At 42.0% G+C, this 15,174-nt stretch overlaps 1 protein-coding gene across 8 annotated transcripts in view; it reads left to right on the top strand.

The window, feature by feature from the left end:
- The window catches only part of STOX2 (storkhead box 2), a 208,299-nt gene that overhangs the window by 185,109 nt on the left and 8,016 nt on the right, over window positions 1-15,174 (top strand). For 7 of the 8 annotated variants that reach the window (XM_082375203.1, XM_082375199.1, XM_082375200.1 and 4 more), the window contains 2 exons: window positions 433-585; window positions 9,413-11,678. In XM_082375203.1, coding sequence (XP_082231329.1) covers window positions 453-585; window positions 9,413-11,678 — 2,399 coding nt within the window. In that variant the 5' untranslated portion in view covers window positions 433-452. Of the gene's footprint in view, window positions 1-432; window positions 586-9,412; window positions 11,679-11,841; window positions 11,891-15,174 lie in introns of all 8 variants that reach the window. The other variant, XM_082375202.1, reaches the window with a different exon arrangement.

The following is a 15,174-nucleotide window of genomic DNA, read 5'->3' as shown; positions in this document are numbered from 1 at the left end:
CGGTGCGCGGGCCTCTCACTGTCGCGGCCTCTCTTGCTGCGGAGCACAGGCTCCAGACGCGCAGGCTCAGTAGTTGTGGCTCACGGGCCCAGCTGCTCCGTGGCATGTGGGATCTTCCCAGACCGGGGCTCGAACCCGTGTCCCCTGCATTGGCAGGCAGATTCTCAACCACTGCGCCACCAAGGAAGCCCGAGATCTCAGGTTTTAAATGCAAGTCTTCTTTGTGGAAGCAATTGAAGCTTCCGCCGTTCTGTGCACGTCTTTCCACCTGAGTGGCTGTGGCTGTAACGCACCTCAGTGTTGAGGGTTGATTGTATTCATTGCACAAGGAACAGGTGAGAGTCACGGGAGGGGCGCGTGTGTGTGGAGGTGTGTGTGTGACAAGTGGCTGGGTCTTAATGAACCACTTACTTGAAAATTGTCTTTCTACAGGTGATGTGTCACCAATCAGTATGTCTCCCATCAGTCAATCTCAGTTTATCCCACTCGGGGAAATCCTTTGCTTGGCCATCTCCGCAATGAACTCGGCAAGAAAACCTGTCACCCAAGAAGCACTGATGGAGCACCTGACCACTTGTTTCCCAGGTAATGGGAAAAGAATGAGGCACTTCCCAAATGGATGTGTGCTCTAGCTGCCCTGGGACTTCCTATGGACAATTCATCCCATGTTTAAGTTCAATAGGAAAAGAAAAATCTTTGACAAAACTGACCAGTAACTTTTCTTAGTTCTGTAATTAAAAACCAAGGCACTAGTGTCACTTCAAAAATAATTTGCCTTCTTCAGCTGTAATAGTTTTTAATTGGCACTGAGGGGAAGAAATTAAATCAGAATCCTTGAAGAATTCTGTGAAAAACTACCATAATTCCATTTAACCTTTACAACACAACCTTCTTAAAGTCCGTGAACATCTTCATTCATGGGACTGGGTCAGAAACAACTGAAAATTTGAGTCCTAAGGGATTCAGCTACAAAGAGAGTAATGTCAAAAATAAACATTATCTTGCATGCTCATGTCACGGCCTGATGAGTTTTAAGAGTATGCTATTTGATAAATTAAACTGACTTTTTTTTTTTTTTTAATAATTCTTTATTTTTATTTATTTTTGGCTGTGTTGGGTGTTCGTTTCTGTGCGAGGGCTTTCTCCAGTTGCGGCAAGCGGGGGCCACTCCTCATCGCGGTGCGCGGGCCTCTCACTATCGCGGCCTCTCTTGTTGCGGAGCACAGGATCCAGACGCGCAGGCTCAGTAGTTGTGGCTCACGGGCCCAGCCGCTCCGCGGCATGTGGGATCCTCCCGGACCAGGGCTCGAACCCGTGTCCCCTGCATTGGCAGGCAGACTCTCAACCACTGCGCCACCAGGGAAGCCCCAAACTGACCTTATTTTAAAAGAAAAAAATTAAATAAAATGGTTCTTTTTCCTTTTAAAATTTTTTTAATTTTTAAATTTTTTTATTGGAGTATAGTTAATTTACAATGTTGTGTTAGTTTCAAGTGTACAGCAAAGTGATTCTATATATATATATATATATATATATATTCTTTTTCAGATTATTTTCCATTATAAGTTATTATCCTATACTGAGTGTAGTTTCCTGTGCTATACAGCAGGTCACTGTTGTTTACCTATTTTGTATATTGTAGTGTGTACATGTTAATCCCAAACTCATAATTTATCTCTGCCACCACCCCCCCCACCACTGCTATCCCCTTTAGTAACCATAAGTTTGTTTTCTGTCTTTGAGTCTGTTTCTGTTTTGTAAATAAGTTCATTTGTATCCTTTTTTTCGATTCCACATATAAGTAATATTGATATACATGTATCTGTCTTTCTCTGTCTGACTTATTTCAGTTAGTATGATAATCTCTAGGTCCATCCATGTTGCTGCAAATGGCATTATTTCATTCTTTTTAACAGCTGAGTAATATTCTATTGGGGGGAGAAAATACACACACACACACACACACACACCCCTACCTCACATCTTATTTATCCATTCATCTGTCCATCTGATGGACACTTAGGTTGTTTTCACATCTTGGCTATTGTAAATAGTGCTGCTGTGGCCACTGGGGTGCACGTATCTTTTCAAGTTAGAATTTTCTCCAGATATATGCCCAGGAGTGGGATTGCAGGATCGTCTTTTTCTCTTAAGTATTATAAAAAGAAGATAATAGCCCAGCCGCTGTATGAATAGTGTCTTGACGCCTCCAGCGCTAGAAGATGTTAGGAGTGGTGATAAGCCGAGGAATTCTCATGTCCTGGCTCAAGAGAAGCAGCCCACTACTCAGCTCCAGTGCATTGTATCCGCCCCCCCAAAAAATATAGAACCCTGCCAGAGTTGCCAAATCTTCTAATTTTTTAAGACAATCTGGAAATACAGTTTTATGTGAAATCTATAAATTTCCTTAAATAATGGCAATGTGCATGTATGTGTGTATTTTAACATGTGTATGCTGACGACATACAAGTCGAATAAAACACATTATTGGGCCATCAGATTGCCAACTTGGCCTGATCTCAACCCATACCTAGCTTGAAACAGAGCTTACGTTAAAAATGAGCGACAAACACTTGACATATTTTTCATTCGACCTAGAAGAGACCTTAAACCTCAGTAAAATGAGCTGTTGGCTGTATTTGTTAGCTTTTGCTACACAAATGCTGGGTAACAGTTACAGAACATCAGTGACATATGACAATGAACATTTATTTAGCTCATGGGTCTGTGGGTTCTCCACAAGTCAGCTGGTCCAGGCTGGACCTTGCCAGGTGACTGTTCCACCTGTACTCCGTCCTCTTTGGAGAAGGGGACCTATTCTGCTTGTTGGGGTGGCAGAGACCCAAGAGAGCAAGTCCAGGGGCTCTGGGGCTCTTCAGACCTCTGGTCATGCCACGCCCACTAACATTTCATTGACCAAAGCAAACCTGGCCAAACTCAAAGTCAAGGTGTAGGGAAATGCAGCCCACCCATGGGGAGGTGGCAGAGGGACTACTTTTAAATAGTCAACCACCGTGTTGAGTCTCCCCACTTTTCCTCTTGCCCCAAAGGAACTTTATATTTCTCTCCCAGTGATTTTTTTCCTTCTTTTGGGGTTTTCTAATTATGACTTTTGAACAACATGGGTTAGAACTGTGCAAGTCCATTTATCCATGAATTTTTTTCAGTAAATCTAGTATCTGTATTTTCCTTTCATAGGTCTTTAAATTAACTAAGGGTAAGGAAATGTTTGTGTTCAATTAGAGATCACAATATGTGGAATCAAAACCAGACTATCTCAGCTTCCTGCCCTTGGGTGAGTCATTTATCAATTCCTCTGTTTTTGAGGCAGAGATAGCAGTACCCGGATTTTTGACCACGAGGGGGGGTCGGTGCCCCTAACCCCTGCATTGTTCAAGTGTCAACTGTAATATGTTTTGAAATTACATGTACTCTTTAAAAGCTCTGACATGAGTCCACCCCTTCAACCTACTGATTATCTTAAATTTTCTAACATTTTATTATCTCTGAATATTCTTCACTGTCTGTCTTTCTCTGTTAACTTCCAGGCAACTCCTTTTCCGTTCAATAGTAAGATAAGAGAATCCCAGGTGAGATTACTTAAGGGGACAAATGTGTTCATGGACTAATGCTCTTGTGAAGGAAGGCTGTTCTTTTTGGCCATTTACCTGGGTAGCCTCTTCTGACATCAAACATCCCAGCTGCTTTTAAAATCCCTCTGTTTTTATGTAGGTTCATGAGAGATCCCATAGCTTTTCCAAACTTGGTTACATATCTCCCATTACGGGGCCATAAAATAGAGAACAGAGGGTTTCCCTGGTGGTGCAGTGGTTAAGAATCTGCCTGCCAATGCAGGGGACACGGGTTCGAGCCCTGGTCTGGGAAGATACCACATGCCGTGGAGCAAATAAGCCCATGCCCCATGACTACTGAGCCTGCGCTCTAGAGCCCATGAGCCACAACTACTGAAGCCTGCAAGCCACAACTACTGAAGCCCACGCGCCTAGAGTCTGTGCTCCACAACAAGAGAAGCCACCACAATGAGAGGCCCGTGCATCGCAACGAAAAGCAGCCCCCGCTCGCTGCAACTAGAGAAAGCCTGCACACAGCAACGAAGACCCAACGCAGCCAAAAATAAATAAAATAAAATAAATTAATTTTAAAAAAATAGAGAACAGAAAGAACACAGAGCGAGTATGTAATAGGTAATTGTGGGTCACTGCCAGACAGCTGCTAACAGTATCACTAAGTTGGAATATTTTGTAGAGAAATCCATAGAACAACTCTTTGCTTTATGGTAAGTGACCCTAAATCCCAAGGCCTTGCATTCAGATGGACCAAGAGGAGCTAACTTAACCTTTTTCATATGATGATTTATTGGTCAACCCTAGAAGTTTGCAAGGACACCATACAAAACTGAGTCTAGGGCAGGGCTTGGCAGACTATGGCCTGCAGGCTGTGTGTGGCCCTCCACTTGTTTTTGTAAATAAAGTTTCATTGGAACACAGCCACACCTGTTTGTTTATATATAGTTTTTGGCTCCTTAGGCTACAGTTACAGAGTTGAATAGTGGCAACTGGGAGATCATATGGCTCATCAAGCCTGAAATAGTTATTACTATCTGGCTCTTTACAGAAAAACTTTGCCAACCACCGGTTTAGGGCAAGGTGGTAATTATTTAAAACTTTGTTCAGCAGTAGCTCTGTATTTTAAACTACTATTTCCCAAAATGAAGTTTTGTTTCTTGCCTGCCTTCCTTCTTTTCTTCTTTTCTTATCTCTCTTCCTCCTTTTTTCTTTTTTTCCTTTGATTTTTCTGCTTTTCTTTTGCTATCATTTAAGTTACTTCAGAACAGAACAATTCAGAAAACTTAATACTGTTCAAATTCTGTTTGAAAAATGTATTTCAGTGCAATTCTAAAACTTTGGAGGGATTCAAATATCATTTTTTGTTTTGTTTTTTAAAGGTAACACTATTTACTTTTTATTATTTTACTACTTAAAAATAAAGTTTTGAAGTCTAACTGAATATTATGAAAACATTCAAACTCTTATTTTTAATGCATATGTTATAAATAGAAAGAATAGTCTAGATTTTGACCTCTTCCTGTTTTGGACATCCATATTCTAAAGAAAGTTTTTATTAAAAAGTCTTCTGGTAAAAATGTCTGATATGCTGATACTTAAACCTTTTTATCATCTTTCTATATTGGTTAAATTTTTGAAAACAACTTTTATGTACCAGTTCACATTATAGAAATAAGAATATTTTTAAAAGGTTTGAAAAGAATAATTACTGCTTCTCACCTTTCTAAATAGGTCCTCATACTATTATATATGGAATGGATAAACAACAAGGTTCTACTATATGGCACAAGGAACTGTACTCAGTATCCTGTGATAAACCATAATGGAAAAGAATATAAAAAAGAATGTATATATGTATAACTGAATCACTTTACTGTACAGCAGAAAGCAGCACAGCATTGTAAATCAACTATACTTCAATTAAAAATAAATAAATTTTAAAAATAAATAAATAGGTCCTCATCCATCCAGAGTGATCATTTAAACTGGACTACTACTTGTTAAGTTATTACACCTGGATCTTCCCGGGAGGAAAGCTGACCCTCAGGGGAATAGAATTAGACCTATAAGTCTGCTTATGGGCTTGAAGTTGACTTTCAAGTTCGCTGGAGACTAACATTATCTATACTGTGTTCTGTCTCCAGTTCATCCCTTTACATCGCTTCCTACTGAATTCCTCTCAGCCAATGTCCTTCACAAACACGAAGAAATCATCTGAAGAAACCCATTAAGTTTTCAGTCTAAAATGCTTACCATACAGAACATGTACATATGTGCTCTGTTCCAACGATTGTCAGATTTGCAAGATTAAAGTGGTATATAAGTCTAAATAACCTCCCATTGGCATGCAGTATATTGAAATATCTGTTTTTGCTTTGAGAGATGTAAAGGTGTAGGAAAGGAGAGAGGTCAGATTCCAGCCCTATTTGAGTGTAAAGCTTACCTTTGCTCTTTACGCTATCGAAACCCAAACTCATGATGAACTTTGGGACTAGAATCTGGAAGTGATGGAATATGCAAACCTTGACAATCTCTATCACAGCCATCCCTTTTTCAGGTGAGCCCTACAGATTTCTAGTGGAATCCTGGGTTCCATAGACAATTGAAGATACCAGTCATTATACTGGGGCTTAATAATAAAATAATAATCATAAATATCAGTGACTTTCAGGTAAAGCTTTGAAAACTCACAGGTAGGGGTATGGAAAATGGATTGGACAGGGAATGTTTCTAGTTTGTTTTTTCAAATTAAACATTATTTGATTGGTACACTTGAAAATCCAAGACATCAAAACTTTAAATGTAAATTCTCTCTGGAAACTCTTTCTTATTCCTTCATTTGGGAACACTCAGAGAGCTTATTCTTACTGGTAAGTAAACATGATTGCATTGTAGTCATGATTCCATATAGTTTTGTGAGTTTTCTAAGATGAGCACTTGGTTGGCCTCCAATCAGCAAATTCTATAAAACAGTGAAATTTTTGTTTTATCGTAATAGCTATTTTTATGAATAACTCTTCAGCTTTCCTTTTTTATAGCAGCGTAGTAAACCAGTCAATCATGAATTCTTCTAAATGAGCCTTACCATTTTTTGAAAAATTTCTGTGTGACTAGTGCCCCCTGAGGTTGTTCAGCAGAAACAGAACAGTTAGTAGGGTTACTAGCAGGGGCGTAGAAGCTTCTTTTAAGTTGCTCCTCTTATGTGCAAGCATTTTCTTTATTATGTTGGCTCTCACGAATTGCAGATATATAGCTTGGGTTGTATCACTAATTCAATTGGAACTCATTTTTGTTTTGTACAGAAACAACCTTAAATTTTTAAAAAAAATTTGTTATTTTACCAGCCTTAAAAACCAACATATATTTGCATACATTGCTCAAGAGTAGAACCTTAGACAAAAAGGAAACCATGCAGCTCAAAAATTAAATAATTATATTAAACAATACATCATTCAGAAGCAGTGTTATCTTTTCTGCCTTGATCACAATGGGTGCCCTCTGAAGAGGGTAACAAAAATGGGTATGTAACTTACTCATACATGGACTCTCTCCCCTTGAGAACTGCAGGCCATTTCTAGTGTTTTTGTATTTCACTTTCATAGTTTTGGAAGGATTGGGGGAGCCTAAACTTCTCAGCTTACCCAGCTGTTCTAGGCTGTTACACAATGTTCTTTGAAGGTAATAGGGGTTTCCATGGATCCTGACCCAAAGTTGAGACTACTGATACCTAACATTTATGAGTGCTCACTGTGTCAGGCACTGTTCTTCATGCACTAAACTCATTTAAACTCACAACAACCCTCTGAAGGTAGGTACTATTATTGTCCACATTTTGATGACAGTCAGTAGAGGCTCAGAGAGGTTAAGCAAGTTGCCTAAGGTGATACCAGCTGTAGTAGTTCTCTAAAACAGTCATAACAAAGTACAGGTGGCTTGTCTTACAGTTCTGGGTGCTACAAGTCCCAAATCAAAGTATCAGCAGAGTTGGTTGGTTTCTTCTGAGGGCTGTGAGGGGAGAATCTGTCCCAGACTCTCCCCTTGGCTAGTAGTTAGCTGCCTTCTACCAGGGTCTCTTCACATTGTCTTTTCTCTGTGATGTCTCTATGTCCAAATTTCCCCTTGTCATAGTGGCTTAGGGCTCACTCTAATGACCTCATTTTAACTTGATTATCTCTATAAAGACCACATGTCTAAATAAGGTCACATTCTGGGGTACTGGGGTTTAGGACTTAAACATATGAATGGGGCAGGGCGCGCTTTCAGTCTCCACTGAAATTGCCATTTTTGTGGGTCAGACACGGTTGAATATTGCCAGGATGATTCAACCTGACCTATTTCCAAATGACATCATTCAGGTCAGTCTTAGAAATTTTACCACCCTTGATTTGCCTGGCACTGAGGAAGGGAGAATACTAAAGAAATAAAGTAAATGAGCTACAGCCTAGAGAATTTATAGTCTCTTAAGAATGTATGTTCTTAATTATCTCAAAGTAGACAATGCTTAAACGTGCACACAAAACCTTTTGAAAAAAATATCAGTCCCTGTACAAAGGAATATCTGTGATTTTTTTCTGGAATTTCTATTCTAGCAAAGACAGCAGTTTGGGACTCAGTGACCAGATAGATGTAGAGCCTCTAAGCTTTCACTGGTGTATTTATTAGAGCTCTCTGGTTATGAATTTGAGAAACCACCTTCATCCTGCTGGCTTATGCCAACAAGGAGGAAGTTCTCCCCTGAATTTCACCAATCACTTTCAAATTTGAAGGTGGTGATTTCAGAATTGGAGAGTACATCCTAAACAATGGTCAAGTCTAGTTGCCCTTTGATATAATTTATAAAATTAAGTTTATTAAGTAAACTTAATCTTAAAATGAGTGTATGGAGTAACCTCAAGTGTACGTGGTAGCCTCTATGTATTTTAGATTTGTTTTTCAATACCAAGATGGCTATTTCAACCCTGTTTCCCTAGTTGCTTTTATTGAAAAAGTCTTTTTTGTAAATTTATATCATACCGAAAACGTTTTTTCTTCATTTAAAAATATTCTGTCTTTGGGAATTCCCTGGCAGTCCAGTGGTTAGGACTCAGTGCTTCCACTGCAGGGGGCACGGGTTCGATCTCTGGTTGGGGAACTAAGATCCCACATGCCGGGAGGCCAAAAAAAAAATTCTGTCTTCAACGATTCCGTTCAGTAAAGGTTTTTAACAACAGTAGCCACCTACCCCATCTATCATCCATGTCTCTCTTCCCAGCCTTTGTATTTTCCTGTTCTGTTGGTACTAATATTCCGTAAGAGTTATCAGAGAAAACTAGGATTCACACTAAACTCAATGAACACCTGTGAATCCCGCTTAGTTTCTGTATGATACTACTTAGAGGCTTGCAAAATTAGTAGGATTCTGTTTTAGTCCGTTCAGGCTGCTGTAACAAAATACCAGGGACTGGGTGTCTGAAACAACAGATGTTTATTTCTCACAATTCTGGGGGCGGGGAAGTCCAAGATCAAGGCACCTGCAGATTTGGTGTCCAGTGAGAGCCCCCTTCCTGTTTCGCAGACAGCCATACCCTGAAGTCACACAGAGAGAGAGAGAGAGAGGGGCTTAGTCTCTTCCTCTTCTCATAACGCCACGTCACAGAGGCTGCACGCTCATGACCTCATCACCTCCCAAACACCCCACGTCCTATTACTGTCACACTGGGGTTCGGGGCTTGAACGTGGGGATCGGGTCGGCGGGGGGACCATTCAGTCCAGAGCATACTTGGAAAACTCCGGAATCAACAACACGTCCCCTCTTCGTTCTCACGAGTGTGTCCTTTGGGTTTCAGGTGTTCCCACCCCAAGCCAAGAAATTCTCCGGCACACGCTGAACACGCTGGTCCGGGAGCGGAAGATCTACCCGACTCCAGATGGCTACTTCATCGTAACCCCACAGACTTATTTCATAACTCCTTCCCTCATAAGAACTAACAGTAAATGGTACCATTTGGATGAGAGGATACCTGACAGGTCTCAGTGTACCTCTCCCCAGCCCGGGACCATCACGCCCTCTGCCTCAGGCTGCGTCAGGGAAAGAACGTTGCCCAGGAACCACTGCGACTCTTGCCACTGCTGCAGGGAAGATGTGCACGGCGTGCACGCGGCCACCCTGCAGAGGAAGCCCGCCAAGGACTGCAAAGACCCGTACTGCCCTCCTTCCCTCTGCCAGGTGCCACCCACTGAAAAGAGCAAAAGTACTGTCAACTTTTCATACAAGACGGAAACTCTCTCCAAACCTAAAGACGGTGAAAAGCAGTCCAAAAAATTCGGGCTCAAGTTATTCCGGCTCAGTTTTAAAAAAGACAAGACCAAACAGCTAGCCAATTTTTCTGCCCAGTTTCCTCCCGAAGAGTGGCCCCTGCGAGATGAGGACACGCCGACTACTATCCCTCGGGAGGTGGAGATGGAGATCATTAGGCGTATTAACCCGGACTTGACCGTGGAAAATGTCATGAGGCACACTGCACTAATGAAGAAACTTGAAGAAGAGAAAGCGCATAGGAGTAAAGCCGGGTCCTCCGCCCATCACAGCGGAAGAAGTAAAAAGAGTCGGACTCATCGCAAGTCCCACGGAAAGTCTCGGTCGCACAGCAAGACACGAGTGTCCAAAGGAGACCCGTCAGATGGTTCCCATCTGGACATCCCGGCTGAAAGAGAGTATGACTTCTGCGATCCTCTTACCAGGGCTCCCCGGGAAGGCTGCTTCATCATCGAACACAAAGGTGATAACTTCATCATGCATAGCAATGCGAACGTGATTGAGTCTCATTTCCCCATGACTCCAGAATGGGATGTGTCTGGGGAATTGGCCAAAAGGAGAACTGAGATGCCTTTTCCTGAGCCTTCCAGGGGAAGCTCCCACTCAAAAGTGCACCGAAGCCACAGCCATACCCAGGACCGAAGGTCCAGGAATGAGAGATCCAACAAGGCCAAGGAGAGGTCCAGATCCATGGATAACTCCAAAGGTCCTCTGGGTGCTTCTTCTCTGGGGATGCCTGAAGACCTGGCTGAAGGCTGTAGCCAAGATGACCAGACCCCCAGCCAATCCTACATTGACGACAGTACTTTAAGGCCTGCACAGACTGTCAGTCATCAAAGGGCTCACATTTCGTCCACAAGCTACAAAGAGGTGTGTATTCCAGAAATAGTCAGTGGCAGCAAGGAACCTCCCAGTGCTTGCAGCCTCTTGGAGCCAGGCAAACCGCCCGAGGGTTTGCCATCCTTTGGTGAACTCAGCTCTTGTCCAACAAAAACAGCTGCAGATGACTATTTCCAGTGTAACACCTCCAGCGAGACGGTGCTCACGGCGCCGTCACCTCTGGGAAAGAACAAAGAGGACCATGACACTCTGACCCTGGCGGAAGGGGTGAAAAAGCTGCCTCTGTCAGACAGGCAGGCCCCACATCCCTCCAGGGAGCCTGTAGGACACAAGGAGGAGTCGCCAAAGGGGCCGGGCGGGGTCCCAGCGGCTTCGGGCGCTGTGGCCGAAGGGATTGCCAATGGACGCCTCATCCAGCATCACAGTGCCGAGCCCAGCAGCCTGGACAAGAGGAAAGAGATATTCAGCAAAGACACACTGTTCAAACCTCTTCACAGCACCTTGTCTGTAAACAGCTATCACAAATCAAGCCTGTCCGTCCTCAAATCTCACCCGAAGACACCTGCGGACACACTGCCAGGCCGATGTGAGAAACTGGAGCCGTCCCTAGGGACCTCGGCTGCACAAGCCATGCCAGCTTCCCAGCGTCAGCAGGAGTCAGTGGGGAACCAGGAGGCCTCTTTTGACTATTACAATGTCTCTGATGACGATGAGTCTGAGGAAGGGGCAAACAAGAACACAGAGGAGGAGAAAAACAGAGACGATGTGGGCACCATGCAGTGGCTCCTGGAAAGGGAGAAGGAAAGAGACTTGCAGAGGAAATTTGAGAAGAACCTCACCCTGCTTGCCCCAAAGGAAACCGACAGCAGCAGCAGCCAGAGGGCCACCCATTCAGCGCGCCTGGACAGCATGGACAGCAGCAGTATCACGGTGGACAGTGGATTCAACTCCCCACGGTAGGAAGAGGCATCTCTCTGCACACACATACACCTACTGGGGCCTGGGGCTTTATATAGATAACGCGGAAGGTTTCTGATTTCACAGTCTCAGTTCTGTGAATGAGGGTTAAGAGTTGTGTGAGTTGTGTTGTTAACAGCCTGTTTCTGACTTCTTTTTCAGGAATTGAAACAAATGTTTCTGCAGCTGTAGAGATCACCAATCTGGACTGGTGGGTTGGCTCCTTCCCATCCAATCTAAGACCAACATTTCCCAGTATTTTTCCTTCGATGTTTATATTGCCACCATGCTGATAAAGGAAGGGTTTTTTAAAGGTCCTTCAAACATAGTAACTTTTTGAGTAGAATGAGTAGTCAGTGTGGAGGTGGGAGGTAGGGGTTGGGAATAACTTGATTGACTCAAGGATGGGGAGTCCTTCTAATGAGAATATAATAGCCAATTTCAAAACCTTTCCAGTGGATCTAGAAGCTGGTTACTATTTTAATCCAGACTTTTTATGCCGCCCTCACCCCTTGCTCTCATACACCTTTCTCTCACCACTCAAAAGTCTGCAGACACATGGAACCTGTTCCTGTTACATAAAGATTAGGGGCCTGTGCTCCATTAGTTCAAAGCATGTGCCAGCACTTTTCTTTCTCCTCCTGCAGAACTAACACCATTTAGGCATGCTGATCGTGGTGCCTTCTTTTTAGTAGGTGCTGGTAATTCAGCAGAGGTTGACAGCTAAGAGTGTACAGTACCCGATGGCCACGTCCAATGCAGTGAAGTGGTTCAGGGGTTTAGAAAACAAAAGGGAGTCTATACAACTTTCCTTTTTTTCTCCTTAATTCTTCCTTCTCTTCCAAGAGCAACTTGGGACCTGATTCTGCTTCTAAATTCTACTCCAGATTGGTGACTCTGAGATGCAGAAATAACATTGAGAGATTGACATCTCCCATTAGTTGTGATTCCCAACTTTTTACAATATTTATTATTTTAACAAGTCCGAGATATGATTATGTAGTTCATATATTTATTTTAATTATTAAGAATTAAAATTAGTTATGTTGTAATCATTTCACTCTATCTATGGATAATATGGGGACAGAGCATCCCAAAATCAGAGTTGGGAATCGTTATTCTGTTTGTCCCTTATTAGGCCTTTGTTATTTCTTAAAGGGCTAGTTCTTTTTATTATTATTACTAATTTTTTTTTTTTTTATTGTCGTGTAACCTTCTTTTCCAAGTTAACACATGTGTGGAAGTCTAATGTCTAAACAAACCACAGAGATGGCACTCTGGTTAAAGTGGAGACCAGGAGCCCCAGATCTCCTCTGCCCATCCCTCAAGGACCCTAAGAGACTTCAGGGGGCCATGGCACTCAGTCTGAAAACTACTGGCCTATTAAGTGACTTTTCTAAGATGTAATTTTTGCTAAATATTTTTTAATCCCAAATCGAATCTAAACCAATTATTTTATATATTCTTTTCTCTCTACTTCCCTCTTCTACTCTTGTTTTTCCTCTTGATTTCCTAGTAGGGATACCGGATAAGCATAACTGAAAGTCTGCCATTGATGGTAGAAGTTCAGTAGCATCGCTTATGGAAGGTGTGGGTCATTTGCCTGGACGTTATGCTCTACTGTTTCTTATTATATAGCCTCTCTCTGCCTGATGCTTCTCCGCACCAGTTTCCAGCAATTCATTTGGCCCTCTTGGCCTATGGACCTCCACGGAGGGAAAACCACAATACTCCAGAGATAGCTGCTAAGGAGACCTTGAGAGTAGTTTAGTGGGTTCTAACTCAAAACCTTACCACTGCATAATATTGAAAGTTTTTTGTTTGGGAACAAGTAAAAAGAAATGTTGTTCATGTAATCATTGAACCAATCTCTCCACAGAATATATTTTATTATCTCTAAATTTGGAGTACAGAATATGGAATTTATGAATGGGATTATTTCTTGAACTAAGCTTATTTGCATTGCTTTAATAATGTACTCAAGGTCAAATGTGTTGCCCTGGTAGAAGAAAAAGGTCTTCCTAAGGAGACAGTCTTCACCCAGGAGCTATGTACCTGCCCACTGTTATTAGGTGGAATTTTCTCTACAGAAATAGGTAGATCACCCATAAATTTCATGCAGTTAGAGAATCTACAGAACAATTCCTAATTTTACCCCTTTCATAATTAATATCCTTTGGTTAGAAGCTGGGTGACAAACTTATTTTCTATATCTATTTTTAAACTACTTTAAAATTGTATTTTATCTTATTTGAAGTATTTCCCTATACTTCAATAAATTCACTAATTTACCTTTCTGATGTATGAGGATGGTCTGCGAAGGAGAATATTTGAGTTACAGGGAGTTTAATTCTCCAGCGTGAGGAGTATTTTAGCCATATAGTATTATCACGCTGACACCTCTCCACCACTGCAAGATACAGGAATCTTAAGTGGGCCGTTTATTCAGATTTTTCAGTAAATAATTGACAAAGCAACTAAGATCTAACCTCCTCCCCACCGCCAAAAAATAAAAGAAAAATCAAAATCAAAACAGATGATATTCATACTCTCAGTCTTCAGTGTTGGCTCAGAGGTCATGTTCAGCCACGTTTCCAAAATTCTTTAGTCCCTCTTGTTGGGAACCAAAGGGCACTGAGAGAAGGAAACAAGGCAGAAACTTAAACTATGCTGTGAGGTCTAATATTGCAAATGAAAACTCCTAACATGCAAAGCCTGCTATTCCAAATCTGAGGCCAAAAACCGGTTGATAAACACAATATGAAAACCAGAGGGATTCAGGCTGCCAGGGATGTGTCTGCATAGTGTACTGTGCCGTCCAAGTGTGGGTCCAAGGGCAACGTGTGCAGGAAGAGGAGCAGCAGGGCCTCTTGGTTCAGTTTTTCTGCCTATAAATTCCTGAGATTTTATTTTTAATGTTGTACGCCATTAGTTCTCTTTTAAAAAGTAAGAAATTTTCAATTTGAGGTCTGTCGTTACTGCTAACCTTCCATCTCCATTAACTGTTTCACCATCATATCCACAGCCTTCCATATGACTGTCACACATTGTACTCAGTGTCACAGCAATAATGAGATATATCCTTTGGAGGCACTGGAATGCTGTATGTATTTATCACTATTAATATGTTGGCCGTGGTCAAGGGTGGTCTGAGTGCAGATAGCTCCTACCTCAGACCATCTGTTGCGATGATGTGTGTTGATGGTGCCTGGCATACAGTAGGGTCTTGATAAATTAAACTCCCGCCTCAAAAGCTGGTTTAAAAGTGGATCCCTGAGACCTCAAAATGCATTTTCCCATAGAAAAAAACGGCATTAGTCGTGTATAGATTCCCAAGCCTACCCACAGTGGCTGCTTAATTCATCAGATGCCAGATGTGCCACAGAAATAGCTTATGTTTGTCTAGCTTTTTGGTGTACAGATTCTTCATTATTGCTTATTTCTTCTTCTGAGTCACTCAGTGAGTAGGTATGACACATAACTCGCCCTATTTTA

The sequence above is a fragment of the Balaenoptera borealis genome, assembly GCF_965194805.1.
Source record: "Balaenoptera borealis genome assembly, chromosome: 21".
NCBI classification, from domain to species: Eukaryota; Metazoa; Chordata; class Mammalia; order Artiodactyla; family Balaenopteridae; genus Balaenoptera; species Balaenoptera borealis.
Note: the sequence above shows the minus strand (reverse complement) of the source record. Positions and strands in the feature narration are given on the sequence as shown.